Source organism: Sinohyriopsis cumingii, chromosome 18 (genome assembly GCF_028554795.1).
Source record: "Sinohyriopsis cumingii isolate HCF-2022 chromosome 18, ASM2855479v2, whole genome shotgun sequence".
In the NCBI taxonomy this organism is placed as follows: Eukaryota; Metazoa; Mollusca; class Bivalvia; order Unionida; family Unionidae; genus Sinohyriopsis; species Sinohyriopsis cumingii.
The window spans coordinates 60,538,214-60,562,193 of record NC_142978.1 but is presented as its reverse complement, the minus strand read 5'-3'; the positions used below and the strand labels follow the sequence as shown (position 1 = coordinate 60,562,193).

The 23,980-nt window shown below is 35.6% G+C and overlaps 1 protein-coding gene across 1 annotated transcript in view; it reads left to right on the top strand.

Moving 5' to 3' along the window:
- LOC149776761 (beta-1,4-galactosyltransferase 4-like) overlaps nucleotides 1–23,980 on the top strand; it is a 54,104-nt gene that overhangs the window by 16,383 nt on the left and 13,741 nt on the right. The window contains exons 2-5 of the mRNA XM_089942580.1: nucleotides 7,815–8,134; nucleotides 19,240–19,475; nucleotides 19,921–20,123; nucleotides 23,261–23,383. Coding sequence (XP_089798706.1) covers nucleotides 7,819–8,134; nucleotides 19,240–19,475; nucleotides 19,921–20,123; nucleotides 23,261–23,383 — 878 coding nt within the window. The 5' untranslated portion in view covers nucleotides 7,815–7,818. The remainder of the gene's footprint in view (nucleotides 1–7,814; nucleotides 8,135–19,239; nucleotides 19,476–19,920; nucleotides 20,124–23,260; nucleotides 23,384–23,980) is intronic.

Below are 23,980 nucleotides of genomic sequence, written 5' to 3'. Positions count from 1 at the left end.
ATACGCTTCTATAGATGCATAAACAAGGCCGACAAAAAGGGGGTGCAACTGGGAATATATCCCTGGGGCGGACCCATAAGGGAACCCGGGCAGAACAGGGTCCGTGATCGAATACGCCGCGACCCAATAATGCGTTGCACCTATGCATTTTAATGCTGAAAGATCTTTAGATAATCGGACTTAGATTGTATGCTATCAGCTATGTGTTCAATATAAAAAATTATTAAAAATAATCTAAGACCGATCCAATTGGCTCAACAGTATTCGGTAATCCTATTTTTTCGTTGTTCTAGAGAATATAACTCCTTGAGTTCCAATAATGATTTAATCCTCAGTCCATTATACATAATTGTCGACAATTCCATAACTTCTTAATTTCAGTAGTAATCCATTATGTCGAATATACTGAAAAGCATTAGAGATATCACAGAAAATGACGCACCATATTTCGTTTGGTTCTCTATATTCCGTTGTAATCTATGGAAGATATCCAACAGTTGAAAAGTGATTGACTGACCAGGTATCAAACCGGGTAACAATTTGTAAAGAAAATGATAATAGTGTAAATAATTATACAGTTACTTGAGGGAATCAAGTTCGAGGTCGAGGTGAGAGACATCAGCAACTCTGAGTGCCTCAATCGGTCAATGTTCTCTTAAGAACTTTACTGTTACTAACTATAGTGTAAGTTACACAATAAGATCTCAAATGGGTTATTTAGCATTTCATACAGAATTTCTGAAATTCGTTGAGTACTCTCTAGCCTTTATGGACCTTGATTAGCAAACGTCAAAGCTTTTCCAATACGGGTTTAGACCAGCTTCGGGAAAATAAGTCTTCCCCACTAGTCGCATATTGATGGCTATATAATGTATGTGTTTATCTAGAAGAACGTTGGTCCATGGAACGATTGTTCTGTTGGCCAAGCAGAAGATATAAAAGAAACGTTGAGCCTTTCCATCCACACACCCAAGTTCAGAAGAAGTGTCAAGAATAATCATGGGGCCTTAAATTGTTGCTTAGTACCAGCTGGTCCAACCTATGAAAGCATTTTAGGTCCAGAAAATCCCAACACAATGGTCCAATTTATGAGACTCCCCACACGAGAGAGGCTTAACTTGGCAGTTTAAAGTAAAGTCCAGTAACAGGCCAATTTCTTTTTCATTTGAAATAAAAATGTGGTGGAAGATATGCCGACGGTGAGTCTGACACAAAACAGTGATGGAGCTATAATTACTGACTGATTCTGCGTGGCAGGTATTGTGTGTTCGTAGCATCAGGCTTTACGATTGCTGCATGTTCCATGGAAAAACGTATTACAAGAGGAATACTAGGCATGAAGGCAAAGGGAAAGTTGCGCATAATAAATCAGGCTAGAATGTCATTCAAGCTGGTGATGGAGAAGATGGAATAGTGAACGCCTAGTCTGGGAAAGCATAACCACAGAAACTATAATATGACGAGAGTTTCAATAGATCTCTGTGAGTTTAGTAGATGCTTCGCTATTTTGTTTGTCGTGCACAAATTTCTCGCGGATACTTACAGATGCCAAAGTCATTAGAGTCATTGAAATGGAGACATACAATTACACAGAGCGGTAATTGTACAGCGGTTAAGGGTTATAAGCCAAACTAAGTTAAGCAAACCATCCAGATCCAGATCCAATTCCAACGATCGTCTACCGCCACGAAAGCTGTCACCTTTAAGGCAACTGCTGCCAGACTTTATGAAGCGTCAAGGAATGGTTAATGCACGTGTAAAAGTCTACCGCGCTACCGTTCCCGAACACCATAGGAGACGCTTTAACTTTAAAATATGCTAAAGAGCGTCATACGAAGGGTGTCATCGGTAGAGATTTTAAGATAACCTGATGGCCTGAAACATAGCCTAGTGTGTATACCGTAGCTTTAGAATGCTGCGCCAGTCCTGGAAACTATACATGATGAAGAAACAGGGTTAACGGTTATTAAAGTGGAGACCTAATTCAGAAGCGCCTCTCTTTCTCATTTTCTTTCGCTCTCTCATCTCTGTTTACATTACTTTTATTATAAGTGAAAACTTGTATTATAACTTATAATACATGTAAGGTAAAAAGAGATGATAGCTTAAACATCTGTTAGGTCAGTGTTTTGTTATTTGTTAATTATTTACTGATACAATTTGTGTTGAATCAAACAATGTATACTGAACTGTGGGACCATGGGAAGTACATAACATCGAGCAATAATAACGAAGTAATTCATCATGGAAAATTCATCATGGAACATACGTAAAGTTGAAGAATGCATACTACATTGGGTCATCATGGAAACCATATACAATTGAATAATGTATACAGGATTGAGCAATGGGCATTTAGCTTTATCTCCTCATTGAAGAAAAAAAACCAATATTTACTTAGGTAATGTGGTTGATATGTGTAATTAATGCGTCAGATTGCAAACAGTGAAATATCCCAATGATATGATTACACAGCTGAAGCTCGAATGCAACATATGAGCTATTCGTCTAATAAGATATTGCTGATATGTGTTTTTGCAAAACTTTACGCTGATCCTGTTGCTAATTACGCTGATCCTGTTGCTAATTACGCTGATCCTGTTGCTAATTACGCTGATACGATAAAGCTCTTTCAGAGCCAAATACATGTTATTAAACGTTTATATGATAAAGGAGGAACGAAGGTCTTTCGTGATAAAACTAAAATTATTGTTTTCAAAAATGATGGATATCTCAAACAAAATGAGGGTTGGGTTTGCGAAGAAAAACGTATTGAGTGTGTGCCTTACTACAAGTGTATTAGTCTATTTTTATCCCCAAAAGGTATTTTTGGACAAAAGCTAAGAAGATCTAATTGCAGGCAAAGAAATACATTTCAAGGGTTTTGAATTATCGATAACCATTTGGCTGTTTTAGTGTAGATTATGTTTTAAATGTTTTAATTATGTAATAAGTCAATTTGCTTGCTATGGGTAAGATATTTGGGAACATGAATTAAGGAGAGATATTGAAATTATCAATTGCAAAATGTATTTAAGTGTTCCTAACATTACAAATAGCGCGATTGTTTTAGGATAGTGTGGAAGATACCCGCTTTATACTCGTATTTGTTTAAGATGTATTAAATAGTGGCTGAAATTTGTAAGGATACATGCTACTCATTACCCTTTTAAAGCTATTTATAGCTGAAAAAGTACAATTTGATCAAAATCAGATCTCAACTGTCCTAGATGAATATCCGACAGCAACTGGATAGGGTCACGTTCTGGTGATCCTTAAATTAGCAAATGGAAATGCAACTTTCAAACATCTCACAGTAAATCAAATCATTTGGCACTCATTGATGCTCTTCTGGCACACTGGGCAGTCTCAAAAACACGAGGATATAACTTCATCTGACTGCTTCATACAATTAAAGATGTGTTATTTCGCTTCGGTTTTGTGTATGTCGGGTTAAATCAATATGTTGAATACAAGACACAAATATTCACACCATTTTCGCAAAGAATTAAGGATTATACATGCGAAAACTTTCAAAGTGATATTCACTATTTATATACATGTGTGAATTATAGAATGAATAAAACTGAATTAGAACCGGAAAATACCTATCATGTGGATAATCATAATGTTTTAGGAAGTTACTTACTAAATCTAGGTGCTCAGCAGATATGCTGAAAACAGGAACAGGTAGGTATAGTATAATAATAGAAATAATATGTATTGTGAATTGTGCCGGAAAAATAATGTTTCTTTGGTAGAGGACAAATTCCATTTGTTTGTGTTTGTCCAGCTGATGACCATTTAAGAAATACTTTGATGAAGGTTGTTACCCCTGTCCGTCTGTAGAAAATTTTGTATCCCTCACGAGTGATAGTAATATATTAATTAGAAGAAATCTCTTTTACTATTTAAATTTGGCTTTTCGGCTCAGACAATATTTGATAACTCAAACGAATAAAGAAGGACATACTAAAGGGAAGTATCTCCTTTACAATAGTGTGCACTAATTATTTTTAGGAAATTATGTGTGTTTAATCATGTAGAACACCAGCACAATATATTTACTTTTTTGCAATATTATTATTATTATTAGTATTATTATTATTATTACAAACAACGGAACATATTAATGAGCTAACTAAAGAATATTCACACTCTATTATTATAATACCAAACATTGACTTATAAGCATGTACAACAAAACTGTGTAACTGCATACTTGCAAAACAACATATGAGAAAACAAATACAAATATATTTACACTGATGGGGAGAGGTGTGTTGGGGAAAGAATTTGTTACTTTAACTCTGACGGTTTGTATCTCTTGTTTCGACTCGATGGTCATAAGAGTTTGCTTTCCAGCAATTTTACACCAGGCATACATTGTTTTAATGTACCGTCTGATAAAGCTGTTTTCAACTAAGAGGATTGCTTTTCCTACTCTGGTCTCTATGTTCTCACGTTCGTACTTCTGCCGTCAATTTCTTTCATCTTAATTTGCCTTTGTCAAGTCTGAGTCACCATTTGATTTACATTCTGAGTTCAATTTCCTGTTGTTGTCTTCATCTGCGCCCGCACTTTCTTCCGTATTACCTGCTGTGTTACCATTAGCGTCATTATCCGTTTCCAAAAATGATTCACTACTCATTAAAGGTACTGGCTTTGTGCCTCTTGCTCTGAGTCTAGCCGCAATAGATTTGCCTTATCTGACCAGAATATAGAAAAACTGGGAGTGGAAATTATGGAACGGATCAAGGGTACTCATTCAAAGTGTTCCAGGATGTGCCCCATACTATTACATCAGGTATGTGAATCTCAACACAGACTAAATGCGCGAGCACTAGAAAGAGTAGACAATTAGGCGGCAAAGAGCCCATTGATAAATAAATCGAGGTAGCTTTAGCGCCAGAGTTTATCATGACAATACGCTATGAACCGCCTAACTACAATGTCACAGGTATGACGAGAGAAAATGGTCTAACTCGTTTCTCTACTTGTCACACTTGTTTCTTTGTTGCGCCTCTTGTATCTTTTTTATATCGGCAGGAAAATGTTGGATTCTCCACATGATTACATGAAAGCATCGAATCAATTTAAATTATTGATGTAATTATAATCGTTGGGCGCCGAACACATCAACATTTTTTATCCTTGTAAATTGACCAGCACAGACGGCCTCTCAGAAGAAGACGACTTCGTTTTGTAAATCTATAACGTCGCCCTCTTAATAAGAGTGGTGATAAATTCGATTTGGCTGGCGTTATCTCAAGGATGATCTCCCTCGATTTTATATCCCGGTGGGAGTAGATGATTAGAAGAAAAACAGAGAACTGAGCAAGACTATTGTGAAGAAACGATGCAATATGAGCCCGATTAGACAAGAAAAATAACAAAATGTAATCAACAACAATTAATAGCGGCAATAACAATTCAATACAAATTATATCAACATAATTTAATAGCAGCGTCTAATTTGGATTTATTTAGTCATAATAATGAGTGGGGAAGAGAGCCCATTGTCTACGATTGATTTCATCACCTTTCTCTCATGACCCGTTTATCACATCTTACTATTTCCTAGCCTTCCTTTTTCTGTTCCTGGACTTCCTAGTCCTTTATTCTGAACACGTCATCTATTTCCTGATTTCCGGACTTCCGACTTCAGACTGTCCTGTCTCTCCCAGAAAGCTGTTTCCTTAAAGGACAAAATTATACCTAAATCTGTATATCACTTTTTATACCAACATGCAATTCCCACAATTATGTTATTCAGAAGTATAAATACTATACGAACACTACATAAATTCTGACATAATTCGATAGATCTCCACTCTCACTCCACAGGGACTGACCATAAATTAACACGTGAGCGGTATATCTAACATTATTCTATTTCTTTACCTACGCTACCACATGTTCGATTATTATAGAACAAAATTCATAAAACTCTAGCTCACAGCAATCTCTAACTTACAAGATTGGTTAAAAATTACAAAATAAGATATAAACATGCGATTATCGTTAACTCATGATAATGAGTGTCGTTCTAACAAAGGAAATTATTTCATATAACCCTATGAAATCCTGCACATATGAAAACTTGGATAGCATGCAATAAGTCAAGACTATCAATTAACTAGTAACTGTAAAATTAAAAAGATAAATAGCATAACAATTATATCATCAACAGATTTCCATGAAATTGAACAAACCATACATGATATGGATCCTAGTCATATCAAACACATTTGCACAAAACAACCAATCAAAACTCGAAGAGAAGGTGAAAAATTAAAATTGAATACCTTAATGCTGTTCGCTTTATGAAATAGTGCGTTGTAGTACTAAATCATTTCTTTTCTTACAAGACGGCCACCTGCTCCCCTTTCCTTGTTTAACGAGGAACGGACTATTCTTTTTAGGCTTTCTTGGGGCCAATCTTCTCGTCTCTCAGGATTTCGGACTAAAGAAATTAGACCAAGGTCTTCACTTTAAATGCATATTACTTCAAAAGTGTACGCCTTAATATATTCTGACCAATCCGAATTTTTTTGCACGATAATCATTTGTTTCGTCAGAATTTGAACAGCCTATAATCTCTGGCATTCGTTGCATATCAATTTCCCTTTGAAAATGATAATTTGGCATGGTTTCCTACCAATATATAATTTTTGGTAGCTTAAATGTTTACTCTCTCACGACAGTGTTGCAATGCCCTGTCCAATCTCAATGAGTCAAGTTTAACACTGACATGGGGAAGGAAATCAGAAAGGTCGAAGTGACTCTTCACAAGACTCTTCTGGGTTAAATGTTATAAAAATTTTAATGCTCAATGCATTCAACTTCAATGTTCAATGCTATTCACAATTCGACACTTTGCAGTCTCAGATATTCGGTCCCAAAGAAAAGACCGAGAATGACTGCGGCATATAACTTTCTCAAGTTATGGATTTTGTTCAAACGAATGATTTAAGAAATAAATTCTGTTGAAGATATTTTGAAATGTGCCAGGCCTCCGTGGGTTATTTTCGAGGAATAAAATTTGTGTTCGGCTTTCAGATGGTGGGAATTAACGAACTACATTCTTCCTCGGTCAAAATGTGCTCCACATCTAAGGTAACACTACTTGAAAATGTAAAGCGTGAACAATCCATATGAATCTATCTGTCAAATGGACAAATTTTAATGTTAAAACATGCTGAGTGTTTCAGATTGTTTGTTGAAAATATTCATAACAAGGTTTATTTATTCTCTGATATCCGATTTTGATTCAGTCTGAACGAGCTCATGCGATTTAGAGTCTTCAATTAAAAAGAAATAATTTGTCTCTTATATGTATGCTCCCTCTCTCCGTCAGCACTCAACTACACCGTCCATCTAGCACATCAGACGTCATTATTCCACTTGATAACGCTCACCTTTAGAATAACAGTTACTTGCGGAGGTGCAAATAAGCCAATACTGTCAGGTACGCAGTACAAATAAAACATTTTTGCTAGTACGACTGAAACAGACCAGAACTAAATTTTTATTAATAAAAGTAAATCTCAGGCCACATATTTAAAAACGCATCTGTGATTTGCATAGGGCAGCTTTCACTTGAACAATTGCAGCTTAACTTCCCCGTCAATGCTATCACGCTTCCAGATGTATTTTCAAGCTGTTATATCTCTGGCCCTGTTCGTCTTTCTGTTTGTCCACCTCTCACTGCATGTTGATCCGCTCTATTTCAATGCTCCTCCATCTCCTCTCTTCCCCCCCCCCCCTCTCGTCATTTGAGATAACTTCATTTTTTCTTTCCTTTTCGGCAGGACAATGGAATTGGTAGGCTCTTACATGAACGTATTCAGCAGTAAAAGCATATTCACTGCTTTCTTAATCCTGACCTGCATAACCATCTTCCTAATTTCCATGGTAATACGGGCATCGCCGAACGTTGATCACAGCGTATATATTGACGGAAACTTGTCTCGGTTGCTGAAAAATAGGAGAGACGGGTTTTACAATATCTCCCAGGCTAGCTCTCTCGTGAAATCAAGCAAGGATGACCTAGCCGATTTAGTCGCAGGAGTAAAGAGAAATCGAAATAGACCCAGTCTAAAGCCTTGCCCTGAAACTCCTCCTAGCCTCGGTAAGTTTATCTTCACTCAAGTCTTTACGATTTTCCTAAAATGTCTAGGTAATCATACACAGAAGATCTTTATCCAAATTCACTGGAAGACAAGAAAAACCTGTAAGATAAACAAAGTTTGGATGAACGATACTGCGGTATGACAATTGTGCACGTGGTTCGTATACAACACACCGTATAATCCAGTGGATAGAATCACCAAAGCATATCGATCCAGAGTTAATCACAGCAAGGGACAATGCATATGTTCAAGACGTTTGTACTAAATATTTTGTTATGAGACTGTATGATTGCAGAACAAATCATAAATAGTGTGAAGTCAATTAATAAAAATAACATTAAATACGGTTAAGACATCTTTATGTAATGATCTAAAAATACTTAGAATCATAAATAATGAACTAATTCCATGATGAAAAAAATTACTTTTATATTGCCCCGAGTTTATTTCCCTATAAATATTTAGATCTATATTATTGCATTATGATATAAAAAATGAACAAATGTTGGGTACAAACATTTTGCTCGTTTGATGATTATATCCAACCCGTACAAAAGAATGCACAGCCTGGAAATTTACAGCAAGGTATACCGTGCTGCTACATCTCGTGGTATGTTCAGAAATATAATGGGTACCATGGTTCAAAATTTTGCCTCTATGCCTGCTTTTGTATTTTAATTATCTACGTGCATTTTCAATGATTATAAGTTTTATATGTTGATAATCATAACCTTTATCGCTCTGTTTGAATTGCCTAATTTTTCTGTTACGCATATTCGCATTTGTAGCATTATGTTTTGCGTTTTCGTTGTGTACAGATGAACATTCTAGGTTGTGTCTTTGCTGTTGCATTTACGTAATGCTGAGTTGTTAGGTATGATGATACAATACTGCAATTTTGTGTCTTCAGTTCCATTTGAATGAATATATGTTCAGTTTTAATACGACTAACGTTAATATTCTTAAGCGTGACATTCCAATTCAAAACATTCTCGTTGCGAATGAAAGATTTCATTTTATAACACTCATCACTAATACGTAGGTAAAGCATTCGCGTACTGAAAGTTACAATATAGAGCAACGAAGCCCAACGAATGTTTCAAGTTGGCTGCTAACATGTAGAAATATGCAATAAATTAATGTCTCATATGGACAACAGAGGACATTGTGATAACCGTATGTGATACCCGAATGGAAATAGTGACGCGAATCAGAACGGTGCACATACTAACCACGGGTGACTAAACTACAGATCCAGCATGCCGTGTCTCGACAGGAACGAAGTATTTGTAGCATAAAAACACAATTTAAATGCCTCCTTGTTTCAGAGCATTTGTTCGTTTCTGAAAAAGATCTCCTTCGAAATGTGAAGAATTTATAAAATCAACAACTCATCACCTTCACCGTTCATTAGCAGGATAACTCAATTTCCGGTTTTTAAAAACGCAAAACACTCGCCAATCCTCAAAGTGCTCTCTCTCTCTCTCTCTCTCTCTCTCTCTCTCTCTCTCTCGCAGACTTAGGAATTGAATAATGCAATGTAGAATGTTGACGCGTGTAATATTGAATATTGAAAATATGGACATGGAATTTGAAAATGTGACTCTAATATCATGCATACCAAATTAAGAAAGAACTGTTGGCAGATTAAAATATGGAATATTGAGTGTACATCGTACACACAACGAAATTGGAAACACGAATATTGCATGATATAATATACAGTATGTACCAGCAAAAATTGCACGCATAGAAGAATGTAGGTAATACCCCAAATACAGAGATTTGGTCGGAGATGTATTGCTGCTTACAGTTATATAAAATTAAAAAAAATACAAAAGAGTCTTGCGGTACTGGGTTTTCTTTAAGACTTAAGTAACAATAAAAAAAACTGCCATAGGCTGTTTGTTTTTTATCGACTCACCTTGAATTGATAGTAGAGTTAAAACACACCTTTAGTTGAAAGTATAGGTATAACCCACCTTTAGCTGACAGTATAGTCAAGACGCACCTTTAGTTGACAATATATTCATGACGAATCTTTAGTAGACAGTATATGCCTAACACACATTTATTTGACGGTGTATTCATGACACACTTTTAGTTTACATTATATTCATGACACACCTTTAATTGACAATAGTCATGACACACCTTTAGTTGACAGTATAGACATGACACACCTTTAATTTACGGTATAGTCATAACACACCGTCAGTTGAATCATATTCATGACACACACATCATTGACAGTATATTCACGACACACCTTTGATTGACAGTATATTCATGACATGCCTTTAGCAGACACTATAGTCTTGACACACCTTTAACTGACAGTATATTCATGACACACCATTAATTGACAGTATAATCATGACACACTTTTAGTTGACAGTCTCTGCAAGCGGAACCAATGTGCCATATTGCAGGAAGATTAAGTTTGATCAAATAAAAGGTAAAGCTCTGCAAACAAGAGGACACTAGCTTAGATTCAACCGTGACCCCATTTGTTACATGAACTGTTCCATTGGGTGCACCGACAGGAAGGTGGGGGATGGTGGGGGTTGATGAGGGCGTGTGGTCTACAACGCTCGACTTTACCACTGTCATCTCAGTTTCTGTCCGAGTGTGTTCAAGTCTCGGTCTCGGCCTTTGCGGGCATATGAGAAAGCATGCCAGTAGATTCCCGCATTTCGGTGAGATTTCCCTGGATTTTGCCGGGTTCTTTCTCAACCATTTATACAGGCCGCCATGTATAGCATATCGTGTACTAAAGAATATTTAAAGCCCCCAAAGAAACAAAAGCAATAAATTTTCCTTTCATAGATAAAAGGCTCATTCGAAACTTAAATACTAGGCACCGTTCCTGTCATCTTTTCACTTACCCGGAACGACAGAACCATAATTGCTAGGTTCAAAAACTTTACAGTTATAAGGCAAATTAAAGTATAGATGCTTACCGATAAGATCACTTGCAGACGATAGTCTGCCCATTTTGCCTGGACGATGGGCGACGAGGCTGTTTCTGTTATATGCGACCAACAAAGTTGACCAATTTTAACAAGGCCAACTGAAACAAAATTAACTTTTACATTACAAATGTAGATACTATCAGAATGCCTGATTTGCATTTAGTTAATGTATCGCTTTTTTGTAACAGTATCTTGAGATTCGATGAATTTATATTAACTTCCAAACACCATACAAACTCGACGGTTAATCTGCCAGCATAACACAAATATGGCTACTGATGACGTAATTCGGGAACTGTATATTGCATTTCAACGCATATTTGATAAACTTGCTTACTTTATAATTTGTTCTGTAACTGGTTTAAAGTTTCTATAATCTAACAAGTTAAACTAAAAGCTATAAATTCGTATATAATAATATATCAGGATAACATAATTAGAATACAAATAAGAACAGAACATTTGTTATCTAGCAGTCTGAATCTTGTGTTAACGCATTTTTTTCAAGCTAACATATATACTCGGTTATTTTTTACTCTCCGCTCAATGGACTTTTGCCCCGCCAGTTAATGGAACTTTGTTCGGGCACGCAGATAGAACTATTATATCATTTAAGTACTTGATTTATATCATATTTTGTTTACTTGCCTTATATTTTTTTGGTACTCGATATTGATACATCGTTCTCTAGGATGACATTCATTCCTAGTTTATATGTTGTATAAAAATCGATTTATTCTTTGACGGCTTGCTTATTTATGCGTGGGTTTGAGTACTTAGCATTCTATTTTTCTATGGGAAATATTTGTCAGGTGCTTGAATACTTTATCACATGACCCAAAAAGGAATATAATAAGCTCTTTTTTTAATCGTACTGTACCGATGATTTGAAATTAAACAAGAATCGTTGCAAAACTAATTAGAATTACGCAGAATGTACAATGAGGTACAAAAGAGAGATGTTGGATGATGTGTTCCTAATGTTGCTCCTCCACCCCCTAGGTTGGATCCGTACCGAGTATAACGCTAAACTTAACTATATAGACATAATTATTTTCGTCGGAATCATATATTATGCTTATCTACAAACTTCAAAATAAGTGTTACTGAAACAAACGAGGCCAATTCTATGAAAAATTAAGAACTTCAGGGAGATATACAAAATGAAAATTGGCATGCCAATCAGAAATCTTGAGAATGTTTTTAAAAAATAGCTTCGCAAAGCTTTGTGGATTATAGTGAATCCAAGCATCTCGCCTCAGTCTGTCTTGTCAGTGTAACTACAGTTTGTGACTTTCAAAACAATCTATATTGCAAAGGCTTAACGTCTAGTCGCCTACGCAGCGGCCGTTCTGTTCCACCATGATTATGTAGGTGAGACAATTAAACGTTTTGACTAATTTCTTTATGTGATATATATGTGTGTGAGTTCGACCTGCTGTGTGTGTTTGCTTGATCTGCTACCCAATCCTGACACTACAATACTTTAATAAAAGTAAAAAATAATAATCTTTTAGCTTTGATTTAAAGGGGAACAAAATACCCTCTTCGCTGTATGTTGTTTCTGTCTCTGCGAGTATGCCTAATAAACTTTAAGCTACACTACTTACAACCGAATTGCGAGATCATGTGTGCGTCATTTTGCAAGAAATCTTTATCTGCAGTCGGCCGACGGACTTGGTATAACACGAGATATGGTTCCACTTGTACTTTATACACTTCATATCCTAGCAACCGTATTTGATACAACATATTGACTGAGTCACGTTCTCTAGCGTGTACTCAAGACACAATTTCCAGATTTATGTCTTGGGATTGGGTGGGATTGGGTTGAGATGGCAAGTCTTCATTGACCTGTAGTTTCACAGTGAGGTATGTAGTATTTACAACCGCCGTTCTATACATATTTTACATTATAAATTATATGATTAAACAACATATCCATTATTCAATTCAACATAAATACTGATGCCGAGATATAGTCGTATAAAAAGAAGAAAACAAGCTTTAAATAAACCGAAATAATGAAGATAAAGCATGCCAGAATTTACAATGAAATTGGAATATATATAATTGGCCTGTAACAAGAAACTGTTTTCATCTTTGAAGAGTTTGCAAGGCAGGTGAGATAAATTCCAGATTTAAAGTAAAATAGCACAAAAACAAAACAAATAATGTTCACATTGAATTCGTATCGTCTCTAACGGGAGGCAGCCATATTAACCTCTCCACTACGTAAGCGAATAAGAATAAATTCGAATTAATTTCAAAACATTACGTAAATAATCTTTTACTGGGTGTTGATAGTTGATGATTGGTATGTGGATAGTAAGTAACTCTTTGCTCATACTAAATAACACGCTGGCGGATAGCATATAACTAAACGACGGGCATTAAATAACTGGTTGTTGGATAATAGATAACTGCATAATGCTGATATTCAATGACTGGTGCTGGGTATAGAAGTAGATCACTGGGTATTGACATGCTTTTAAAAAGGAGGGTATGATAGTGTTAGGCTATTATAGAGTGGAGAGAGATTTTAACTTAATAAGAGGGTTCATTGGATGGTAAGGGGAGATAAAGAAGTTAGTTTTCCTTTCAAGCAAAACAAAATACGGCATTCTGTTTATTTGGTGTTCAGAAAAACGCCCCATTTCAAACCTTGAACCATTTACATCTCCTTCCAAAAAAAAACTAACATGTTGCGAAAAAGAGAAAGACACCTCGTGTAAAACATATATTAAGAAGTAGATATCCGCTTTTTTCTGAGGCACAGTCTTATAGTGGAACTCTCAGACGAAAAAGTGTCGGAATATCGGAATATAACTATTAAGATCTTATTGTTGCAGACTATGGTTTAAACACTCGGCGGTTACAAGGAAGGAATAAACTTGCCTTGAATTCCTGAAAATTTGTTCAGCCACAAGAGTGCCAGTTTCTTCGAGGGACTCTTGGTTACATTTTATTTTTAAAATCAACACTTCATTGTAACCCGTTCAATCAATTCAATGTCCTGACACAGGAATGTATGCTACGTTTAGATGCAATATTGTGAACGATTCCGGTTTTTATGAGCTTGTTTTTCCATAAAACTATCTTTCGTACATTGTTATTATTGAGTTCTTATTGTGTTAGGTGCTCTCGGTGTTTCATCTCTAAGGTCGCAAACATGTCCATTTGTCATCTAGAAAATGACATTTAATATCCAATATCCTGGAGATAAACCCATACTGTTGCAGTATCCTGTGAAGAACGCAGCATATAATAAGAACTAAATTTAGGTTCATATAAATACAGAGCACTCATTGTCCCTGTTACAAAAAAAGTCATATATGCTTTTTAGGCGATAAGTAAATATTATTTAAATCTTTATTTTCATACTCTCAGTGACAACGGTACATTATAGCGTATTGATAAACAACTTACGATGCGTATAGGTAGTTATCGACTTGCCTGAAGTACAATATCTAGAATCTTCTGATGCAACATTTGTCAAATATTTAAACAAAATATTGATTTTTATCTTTTACAAAATGTATACTAAATCTGAAATTATGATCCCAATAAAGACCTAAAGTATGTCACCTCTTTGTTAAGATAAAATTAAGTAAGGAAATAAATTAACGAGCAGTAAGTATTTCAACTGAAATCAGACTATAACTATATATTATCGTTTTACAGAGAGAGAGAGAGAGAGAGAGAGAGAGAGAGATTAGCATATGTCCAATAGTTTTATTCGTTTTGTATCTTATATAACAAGTTTTGTGCTTTTTAATAAGTCAAATATTGGCGCGTTGTTTCAAACAGCAAATTGAAATTCACTGATAAAATACATGCTATTTTATAGATAGAAATATATGACAACAGTCTCGCACTCCACGCATGCAAACTATTCAGATGGACATACGGGACATGACACATTATGATGGAATTACAAACACCCTTACTTACAAACAAACATCCACACTTGCGAACTATCGGTTATGGATACATAATGATGACAAACACACTTTCTTACGAACCATCATGCAAACTTAAAATCCAACATTCATCGCTACATACTGACTTGGACAAAATTTGTTACCATAGGATAAAAATACTTGTTTTTATAAATTCTCATTATTACAAACAAGCAAGAAGGAAGAACAAATGATTTTTATGATACGATTATTATTCAGTTTACAAGACAATCATCACTCCACAATCACCGCCACGGTGAGACTGATGATCATCCAAGTGTAAAAGACGCTATGTAACACCCACTGATTATCTATATAATGAACCTGTAAGTGAGATGAGTTGCCAAAGAGTACGCTTGTCCTGTCAGATATGTCTTAAGTTACAGTGGAGAAAGCGGACAAAATTTGTATCGGCTCGTCTGAGTTTATGTAAAACAAGTTTAAGCGACACTGTCTGGGTGAAGATCAAGATCAATTCAGAATAGCATAATTTCTGCTGCACGTGTAAGATTGACATTTTTATAGAATTAATTTAGCAGACTGGCTTAAAGAACATCTTCCAAAATCATCAACAAAATTCAATACGGCACCACAGACGGATAAAGAGTATATCGTCAGGTCCACGTCGAAAATTATTATCCGTGTAAAACCACCCAACCAGCAAAAGAAGTATAAGTCATGAGCAACAACAACAAAGCCAATATAGATTTAGCATATGCCATTACGGTAGCTAGAAAGCAAGCAGAGAAAACCGGAATGGAAGCGATTATGGATGGCAGAACATTAAACAATCACAACACCCCAAAAGAAAAGAAAAGCCGGGACACCCTTTTCAATGAAGCTGCTATTTCTAAGGAAGCTGTTTGTAGACCTGTGAATTCAGTTCAAAGTATACCACCAAGTAATATTTCAAAGACTCAATTTTCGTGACGCAAGATAAATCCTTGTGTATCATTGCTACAATTATTTTGACCCTAGTAAAAAAAAATCTAAAGGATTTGTTTACTAATGATACCATTGCGAAGAATGTGACACAGAATTCTTATCTCGAGATAAATATTATGGAGACAGATGTTGTGACTGCTTGCGTTCGTGCCCTTATGCTCATATGCTAAAGGAATAATTTCAAACGTATGCATGGCCCATTGCCCTAGCGCCCTAGCAGTGAATCCATCCAAGAACCTCCATTATGCTGTTGTCTTAACGGTAGCATGCTTTCGGACGTGCGATATTTTCTATTTATTGGACACACAACTCGCTCACTGGGTCGTAGACCCCACCGACGACTAGACAGAATAGGTTCTGGTCATTTATGTAACTATGAAATACGCCACAGTGCGCGTTCTCAATATGGAAGGGTACAACAATGTTTCCATTATGTTGCACATGTATTGAAGCTGCCATCCGCAGCGCAACACCATGCTTTGAACGCAGGTGAATTTCTTCGTTTCATATTCTTAATAGTTAATACCAGTTACATGCAACGTGTGATTTTAGCAATCTAAACAAGCTACAAAAAACCACCCTAAAGAATGTAAAACAACAACAACCCACAAAAACAAATAGATCACTACACTGACCACAACAATAAACTGGTTTTATTGTTTCATATTTGTGGCATCGTCGTCAGAAACATCATCAAAAGGCTCTTAATATTGCGAAGAAATGAAAGAATGCATCATAATTTCAAAATTGAGTTGACCATGAATCATGGCTGCTGTAGTGTAACTGGCTTGCATAATGTTCAGTTACTGGTGCCATTTGAAGCAACCTTATATGACTGGTTCTGTATTATCCAAATGTTTTAGGTACGGATCACAGCAAAAATCCCAAAAGTCAGACAATCACTCCACATAACATCTTCCATTCTGAAATGAAGTATGTTGTCGAGGATGTAAAGGTGAGACTATCCTGGGTAACTTTGATAATTAACATGATAGGTAATAAAAATAGTAAATTTACTTGTGTTTTGGGGGATATTGTGCCCATACAGCCAGGTATATAAAGATCCTTTATCATGTCTTTGATCAACAGGTATTTCAATTGCTAGACGTTTATGGCAACCGGAGGTCATCTATCTTCATTGCATATTCGTTGGTTTGAGAGATATGGGAGAGAGCTCTTCCGAGTGAATTCATGTTCTGCAAAGGAAACAAAAATTGATAATATTTCTGAACTTATTTTTAGTTTGATTTGTATATGCTAAAGTCGAGAAAAATTTGTGTATGTGTGTGATTATAGATTTTTAACTTAGCTTGAACACTTTTTCAGTCATATCACTACGATATCTGCAGTGTGGCAGTTCGTAGTTATATTTAATAATGGATCATTACGCCGTAGACATGTAGCATTATGTCCTACCCAGTCACGTTATCCTGACACCAGGTCCACGAATCTTAACACGTAACCTCTAAATGCTGAGCGTCTAGCGAGAGGGCTGCCAGTACCAATCTTATAAGTGTTTGCAATGACTTGCCCGGGGTTCGAACCCGCGGCCTCCCGCATCCGAGATAGACTCTGAAACCACTTAGGCCTCCGGAAAGCAAAACAACGACTTCTTTCTTTGTTCTTTTGCATCTCAAGCGTCATCACAGACTATTGGGTATGTGATACATACGTAAATTCTGCCTTATTTACTAAATTAATTGTGCCTTATATGAAACATTAACTGTTCCTTATATGATGCATTAATTGTACCTTATCTGATATATTAATTGTATCGTATCTGATGCATCAATTGTGCCTTATCTGATACATTAATTGTGCAACAATTGTGTCTTATCTGTTGTATTAATTATGCCTTATCTGATACATTAATTCTATCTTGTCTGGTACATCAATTGGGCCTTATCTGATACATTAATTGTGGATTATCTGAGACATTAAATGTGGATATTCTGATACACTGATTGTACCTTAGTTAATTTCAATCATGTTTGTTTGCTATGCTGTTGAATGGCATTGTCAACGTGTAGTCAATCATCATCATTTGCAACAAATGTGTTATCCATCACGCATGTTGGAACAGTGGTGTGCACATATATGTTGGTATCATATATCCGAATCAGTGGTTGAAAATAAATTTAAAAACCAAACGTTCTCTCTGTGGTCTGTCTGAAACGGTTTACGACCATCTCATGCCGTCTCCATTTTGTAGAAAGATTTAGACAATCTCAAGACGGAAGCATACGCCATCAGTGCAGAGAAAATACCCCACAATATATGATCCATTTTGTTTTAATGCATCAGCATGCCAGAACAGCAGAATAATCCTACGTGCCTTGCACCATGGGCGCCTGCTTCACAGCTAAACGCGAATTCCAGGTCAGACTACACACTCCAAGCAGAGTTATCGAGAGAGAGAGAGTTATTTCGATTGAAATTTAATTATGCTTGCGATTGTTCAAACCACATTTTTACTAAACGTTTATAAACTCCATCTTAAATCCGTATTTTATATTATCTTGCTTATGATAGTTCAGACAGTTCCAATCCTTGATTCGCAGAGATAAAGATCGTAGAAACGATGCGAAATGGCGTCTTACTTTTAAGAAAGAAATAACACATGAAAACATCTTCTGTACCTGAACAATAGTTTAAAATTCCTTACATTTGCGAAACTCCTCAGAATTTCATTAGAGATAAGGCAATTCAAGATTTGATGAGTGCATATTAATCTTTTATGGCGCCTAAGAATTCTGTGAAAAACATAATTCTTAAAAACCAGGTAATATGAAAGATAATCAAAGATTTCATACTAAGGAAATAACTTTGAAATGCTAAGTAACAATGGAGCTTAAAACCTTAATTTCAGCATGTATTTCATAAAGAGAACCTGCTTATATCATGACGATCAATTTTGTATCTACACCTTTGCGCTGTATTTAATGACAACTCGGCTCAAAGAAGTTGGGCATCTGATATGACGTGATCAGCAAAACCAGGTGGGACTGTTTAAAACAGTGGCGTCGTGTTTCGTGTATAGACATCAAACTGGCGAACCATTGACCGAAAACGTTATCGATTTCCATCTAAGAGAGATATTGGAATGCTAAAAGAAGTATGCTCGGAATAGGTTCAGAGAGAGAGGGAGAGAGAGAGAGAGAGAAGAGAGAGAAGGAAGAGAAGATTGAATTATTGAGTTGATGTGTTTCTGATTCATTTCAGTCGGAAAGCTTACAATAAATGCACAGAACATCATAGAAAGTGTTACCAATTACGACAGCCTTAGACGTGTTGAGTATGGGGGAAGATACATTCCTGATGATTGTGTAGCAAGGGAGAGAACCGCAATTATCATACCTTACAGGGACCGAGAGGAGCATCTGGATATTTTGACAAGACACGTACACAATATTCTTCAACGACAGCAGCTAGAGTATCAAATATTCGTTATAGAAATGGTAAAATCATGAAATAATAGATGTAACAAATTTTGATATTTCCTTACTATAATGCCATCGATGTTGAATTAAAATTTGATTGTTGTGAGCCATTGTATATAAGAAACCCAAAAATGACGTGAATGACGCTCTCTACCTATATGACGCAGTTTGTCTCTGTCTCTCTGTATCTGTCCGTCTATCTCTGTCTCTCTTTCTGTCTCTGTGTATTATGGATGTTCCCATTATATTAAAAGCGATAACCAAGTGTGAATATATGAAAGAATGAAAGTACAAACGGTTTTTGCAAATCTTTATCCAAAATGTCTTCCAATTGTTGTACACTCCGAGTTTTATGTTTTATTCTAATGTTTTAGCCTACTTTTAATATGTCTTGTTTTCAGACTGATTAATGCACTTGATTTTTAAATGATCAAATCTTCTTAGCGTTTTGTCCTCTTTTTAGGCACTGCCAACGCAGTTTAATAGGGGTCTACTGGCAAACATAGGGGTCTTATTTGCGAAGGAAACTGGTGATTTTTCTTGCTTCATAATTCATGACGTTGATGCGCTAATGATGAACGATAAAAATCTATACAGATGTGGAAGCCAACCGAGACATCTTGTGACAGGCAGCACAAAGTTTCGCACAGGGAACAATGACTATGGGTAGCTCTTGTTATTTTTTTACATATTTTTTAAGTGCAAGGTATATTGTGATAACATCTTTCTTTGTGTTCTCCCATTTTTTTTTCATCATTATAAAGCGCTACAATTAAAATTACAGATTTCATAGTGTGCTTATCCGCATGGACACCACAATCCAGATAGAATTTGTCTTCATTAGGACCTGTGTACCGTTATGCTGGGGTTGAGGGTGAGGTGTTGTCAAATTCTTAAATATACGAATGTTACAATATGTGATATAACATGGAGGTGGACAATTACGAATCCATCACCTGGTTAAAACACTACGATAACATCCATAAACAACTCTAAATTTCTGAATCGCAAACAGGACACTCGAGTCCTTGTCATAAATCGCTTTTGGTTCAATGTATAGCTCGCGAAAAATTGTTTTAACAACAAAACTAATGGCCAGTCAAGGTACATCTTAGTGTGTTGTTTATTATATTACAACCACAGCTATCTTGTTAGCAGTATTATGTATTTGACAATCTTGGATCCTAGATGAATTTGAACATGTTATTGTCAGAAATTTAAAAAGGAACAAATTTTGTTAAATTATTAAAATAAAGTATGCAATTACATCTTCTGTTCCAAAGAATGTTTTGAAAGATATTTTACAACAAAATAAGTATTAAAAGGAACCAGATAAATGTGAAACTTTTATAAGGACAGTTCATAAGTAAATTAGCATTATATTATGTTCATCCATATGTGCTCTTAGGTCAATTCATTATTTCCAGCTTCACAGAAAATTGGATTGACCATAAGATTTGGCAGTCTAGTATGAAATCGGTGACAAGGACTTGTATTGGCATTTACTTAAGATAACTGAGCATATGAAACCGTGTTGCACCTAAACTCTTAGACTACCTTGTACATTCAGTGTTATTGATGTGATTCGACCAACAGATTTCACGTTAAAAATTCGATGCAACGACATTAGCAGTTTGCTGTCGGAATGGTATTGAAAACTGTCAGAGAGACTGTAAGGTGCATCTCATATCTAAAGACGCTGCTTCCAAAGACTGTTATCCAAGATTATGCAGATGTGCCTCTACGGCATTACGTCACAATGCTGAAAGGTTAAAGATAGCCATTTGATATTGTTAAACGTTTGTAGCATCATATATAGCGAGAGGGAAAGAGAGAGAGAGAGAGAGAGAGAGAGAGTGAAAGAAAATTAGAAGCAGATGTGTTTACTCATGGTGTACAATAATGATTTAGTATAGCATGAAATACACAAAGCAGCACATACTTCTTAAGGTAGTTAATAAACGTATTCTACTGGATAACGTATATACTTGTTCTTACGAACGTATCCATACATTTTTCGAAAGGCAACTCCTCTCATTAAAGTTTATTTTGTTATGTCGCTAAGAATTTGGAATAGTTCCTTTTATTTTTCTCGGAAATGTATGATTCCCTTCAAAAATCGTTTTCATTGCTTACTCTCACGTTACATAAGACTTCCAAACCTAAACGCAAAAAAATGGGAAAAAAAGAAAATGTGTACTTTTTACTAAAATCATTGATACCAGTAATGTATCTTTTGTTCTTTGACAATGCTAATATCTCAAAATGACTAACTCTACTAAAATGTACAGTTGTTAGTTTGATTGTTTGATCACCTATAATAATCACGGTCTATCGTTAGTCGTATTATACTAAACTATGGACAGATGATTGCGATAATTCAAAACTTGTCTCCATTCTGTCTCTGTCTGATTGATTGCATTGTCGTTTTAAAATTAGTCACTCGAGACGATCATGCTTTGAAGTTGTTTTAAAAACGTTTATCCGTAATAAATCGTCCAGTTTTATACGTGTAATTAAAACAGTAGCAAACTAAAAAGTGTTTTGAATATTTACCTGATCATCATAAATGACAAATGTAATCATAAATTAAAGCAATGCCTAGTCTTATACTCTTTAACCGATTACACAACGGATTGGGAGCAATCTTAGCGTGCTGGAGGCAGATATTTTCTATATCATAGTTTTGATTGACTACTTCATTTATTGCCATTTGATTTTTCTCGTCGTTTTGTTGGATTTAATTATTCACATCTCTATGCATTTATTCTATCTTCGATCCTAAAATATTATAATTTTATTGAAATTGATTTTTCGTATGACAATGTTACGTCACTCTCCGGACATCTGCCCATGTGATTATTGTCTGCTCGATTGTTGGTTTATAATATCATATGTTAGGCATGCTATACTCTTTTTAGTAGGCTTGAATAGCAGCATATACATTAATTAAGTTCTTTCTGAACAATTGCACAACTGAGTGTTTCAGAGATTTAACACTAATTTCAATATGTTCTAGAGAGGGCTAAAAAGGTTACTTAATCAGTTTCAATTGTCTTATTTCTATTTTCGTCATTTGAGCAATTACGTTCTTATCCTCATATTTATGGATTAATTTCCCTATAAATATTGTTACGGGTAATAGCTGCACTTGAGGGAATATGACCTATGAACTACAGCCATGTACTATAACGCGCGTGATTTTAATTTTGATCTTTTTGCGAAACTAAGGATCCGGACCGCAAGCTTTCCAGTTAACCCTAACTGTTTATAAACAGACACAGTTATTATTTTTCCGATAAGTCTTCGCTAAATGATTTTTCCCCCAATAAGCCTTCACTAAATTAGATACCAAATCACTTATGACTCTATATGGAACACACTAAATCATCTCATCCTCGTTGATGTGGACATCGAGACATTCTATCGCCCAGATCTGGGTTAGTAGAACGCCTGACGTCCGTTGCTCCTTCCGGTAATTATTTCGGTATGTTACTTACACAGCCATGAAATGGCTTATATTTTTCCACACGTTAAACCGTCGTGGAAATTAGGTTAGTTTCCGTCTGTCCGTTAGCATGTTTCCTCCTAAATCGCTGCGTGGAACATTTCTTAAACTTGGTAGTTATCTAGCTATTATGGAAACTATGCCCAAGAAGAAATGCAATTGGATTTTGAAAACTCATATCCATGACGTCGTTTAATGAATTATGGAATACGGTTTTAATTCAGAGATTTTATTTATTTTATTATTTCCAATACTGCTGCTTATTCCAGATTTATATGTTTTCTTCTGTTCCCAGCTTACCGTACGGTTCATACGTGAGTGGTGTCATTGCTCTGACGGATAGTCAGTACACACAAGCCAACGGCTTCTCCAATGTTTACTTTGGATGGGGAGGAGAGGATGACGATTTTAATGTCAGGTACACCAGTCTATATTCTGGATACATTAACATACATACCATGCAAATCTTTATCACTTTCACAAAGTAGAGGTCATCATGATGGTAATACAATACCCAGAACGTGATATTTCATTCAGTGTTTTCAAGCTAAACAAACAGTTTTAAAATAAAATATTTTACTATATACTTACGTGTGAATTATAGACACTAATCAGCGAATTAGTTTTCATTTTCAACTTTTAAAATTCATATATGTTCACATGTGAAAATATCAGATTTCAAATAATGCCACGAGAGGCTTGATTGTGTTTTCCAACAAATGTTGTATCTGCAGCACCAAAAACGAGTACTTTGTGGGCTAAAACAAGTAAATCGAAACTGCCTGACATTATAAACATATAAATTAATATTTGATAAAGAAATCATAAAAGACAACGTTTGCTTCTCTGGCGTTATTTCCATGTAAATACTTAAGAGCAACGACAAACCATATGTGATGCAATAATGATTCGAACTTTCATTGCCTTCATATAGAATCAACTAGCGCACGCAATGAAAAAAAATGTTTTTTGCTGCCAGAGAATAGGTTACACCAATCCTACCGCTATTTTTAAG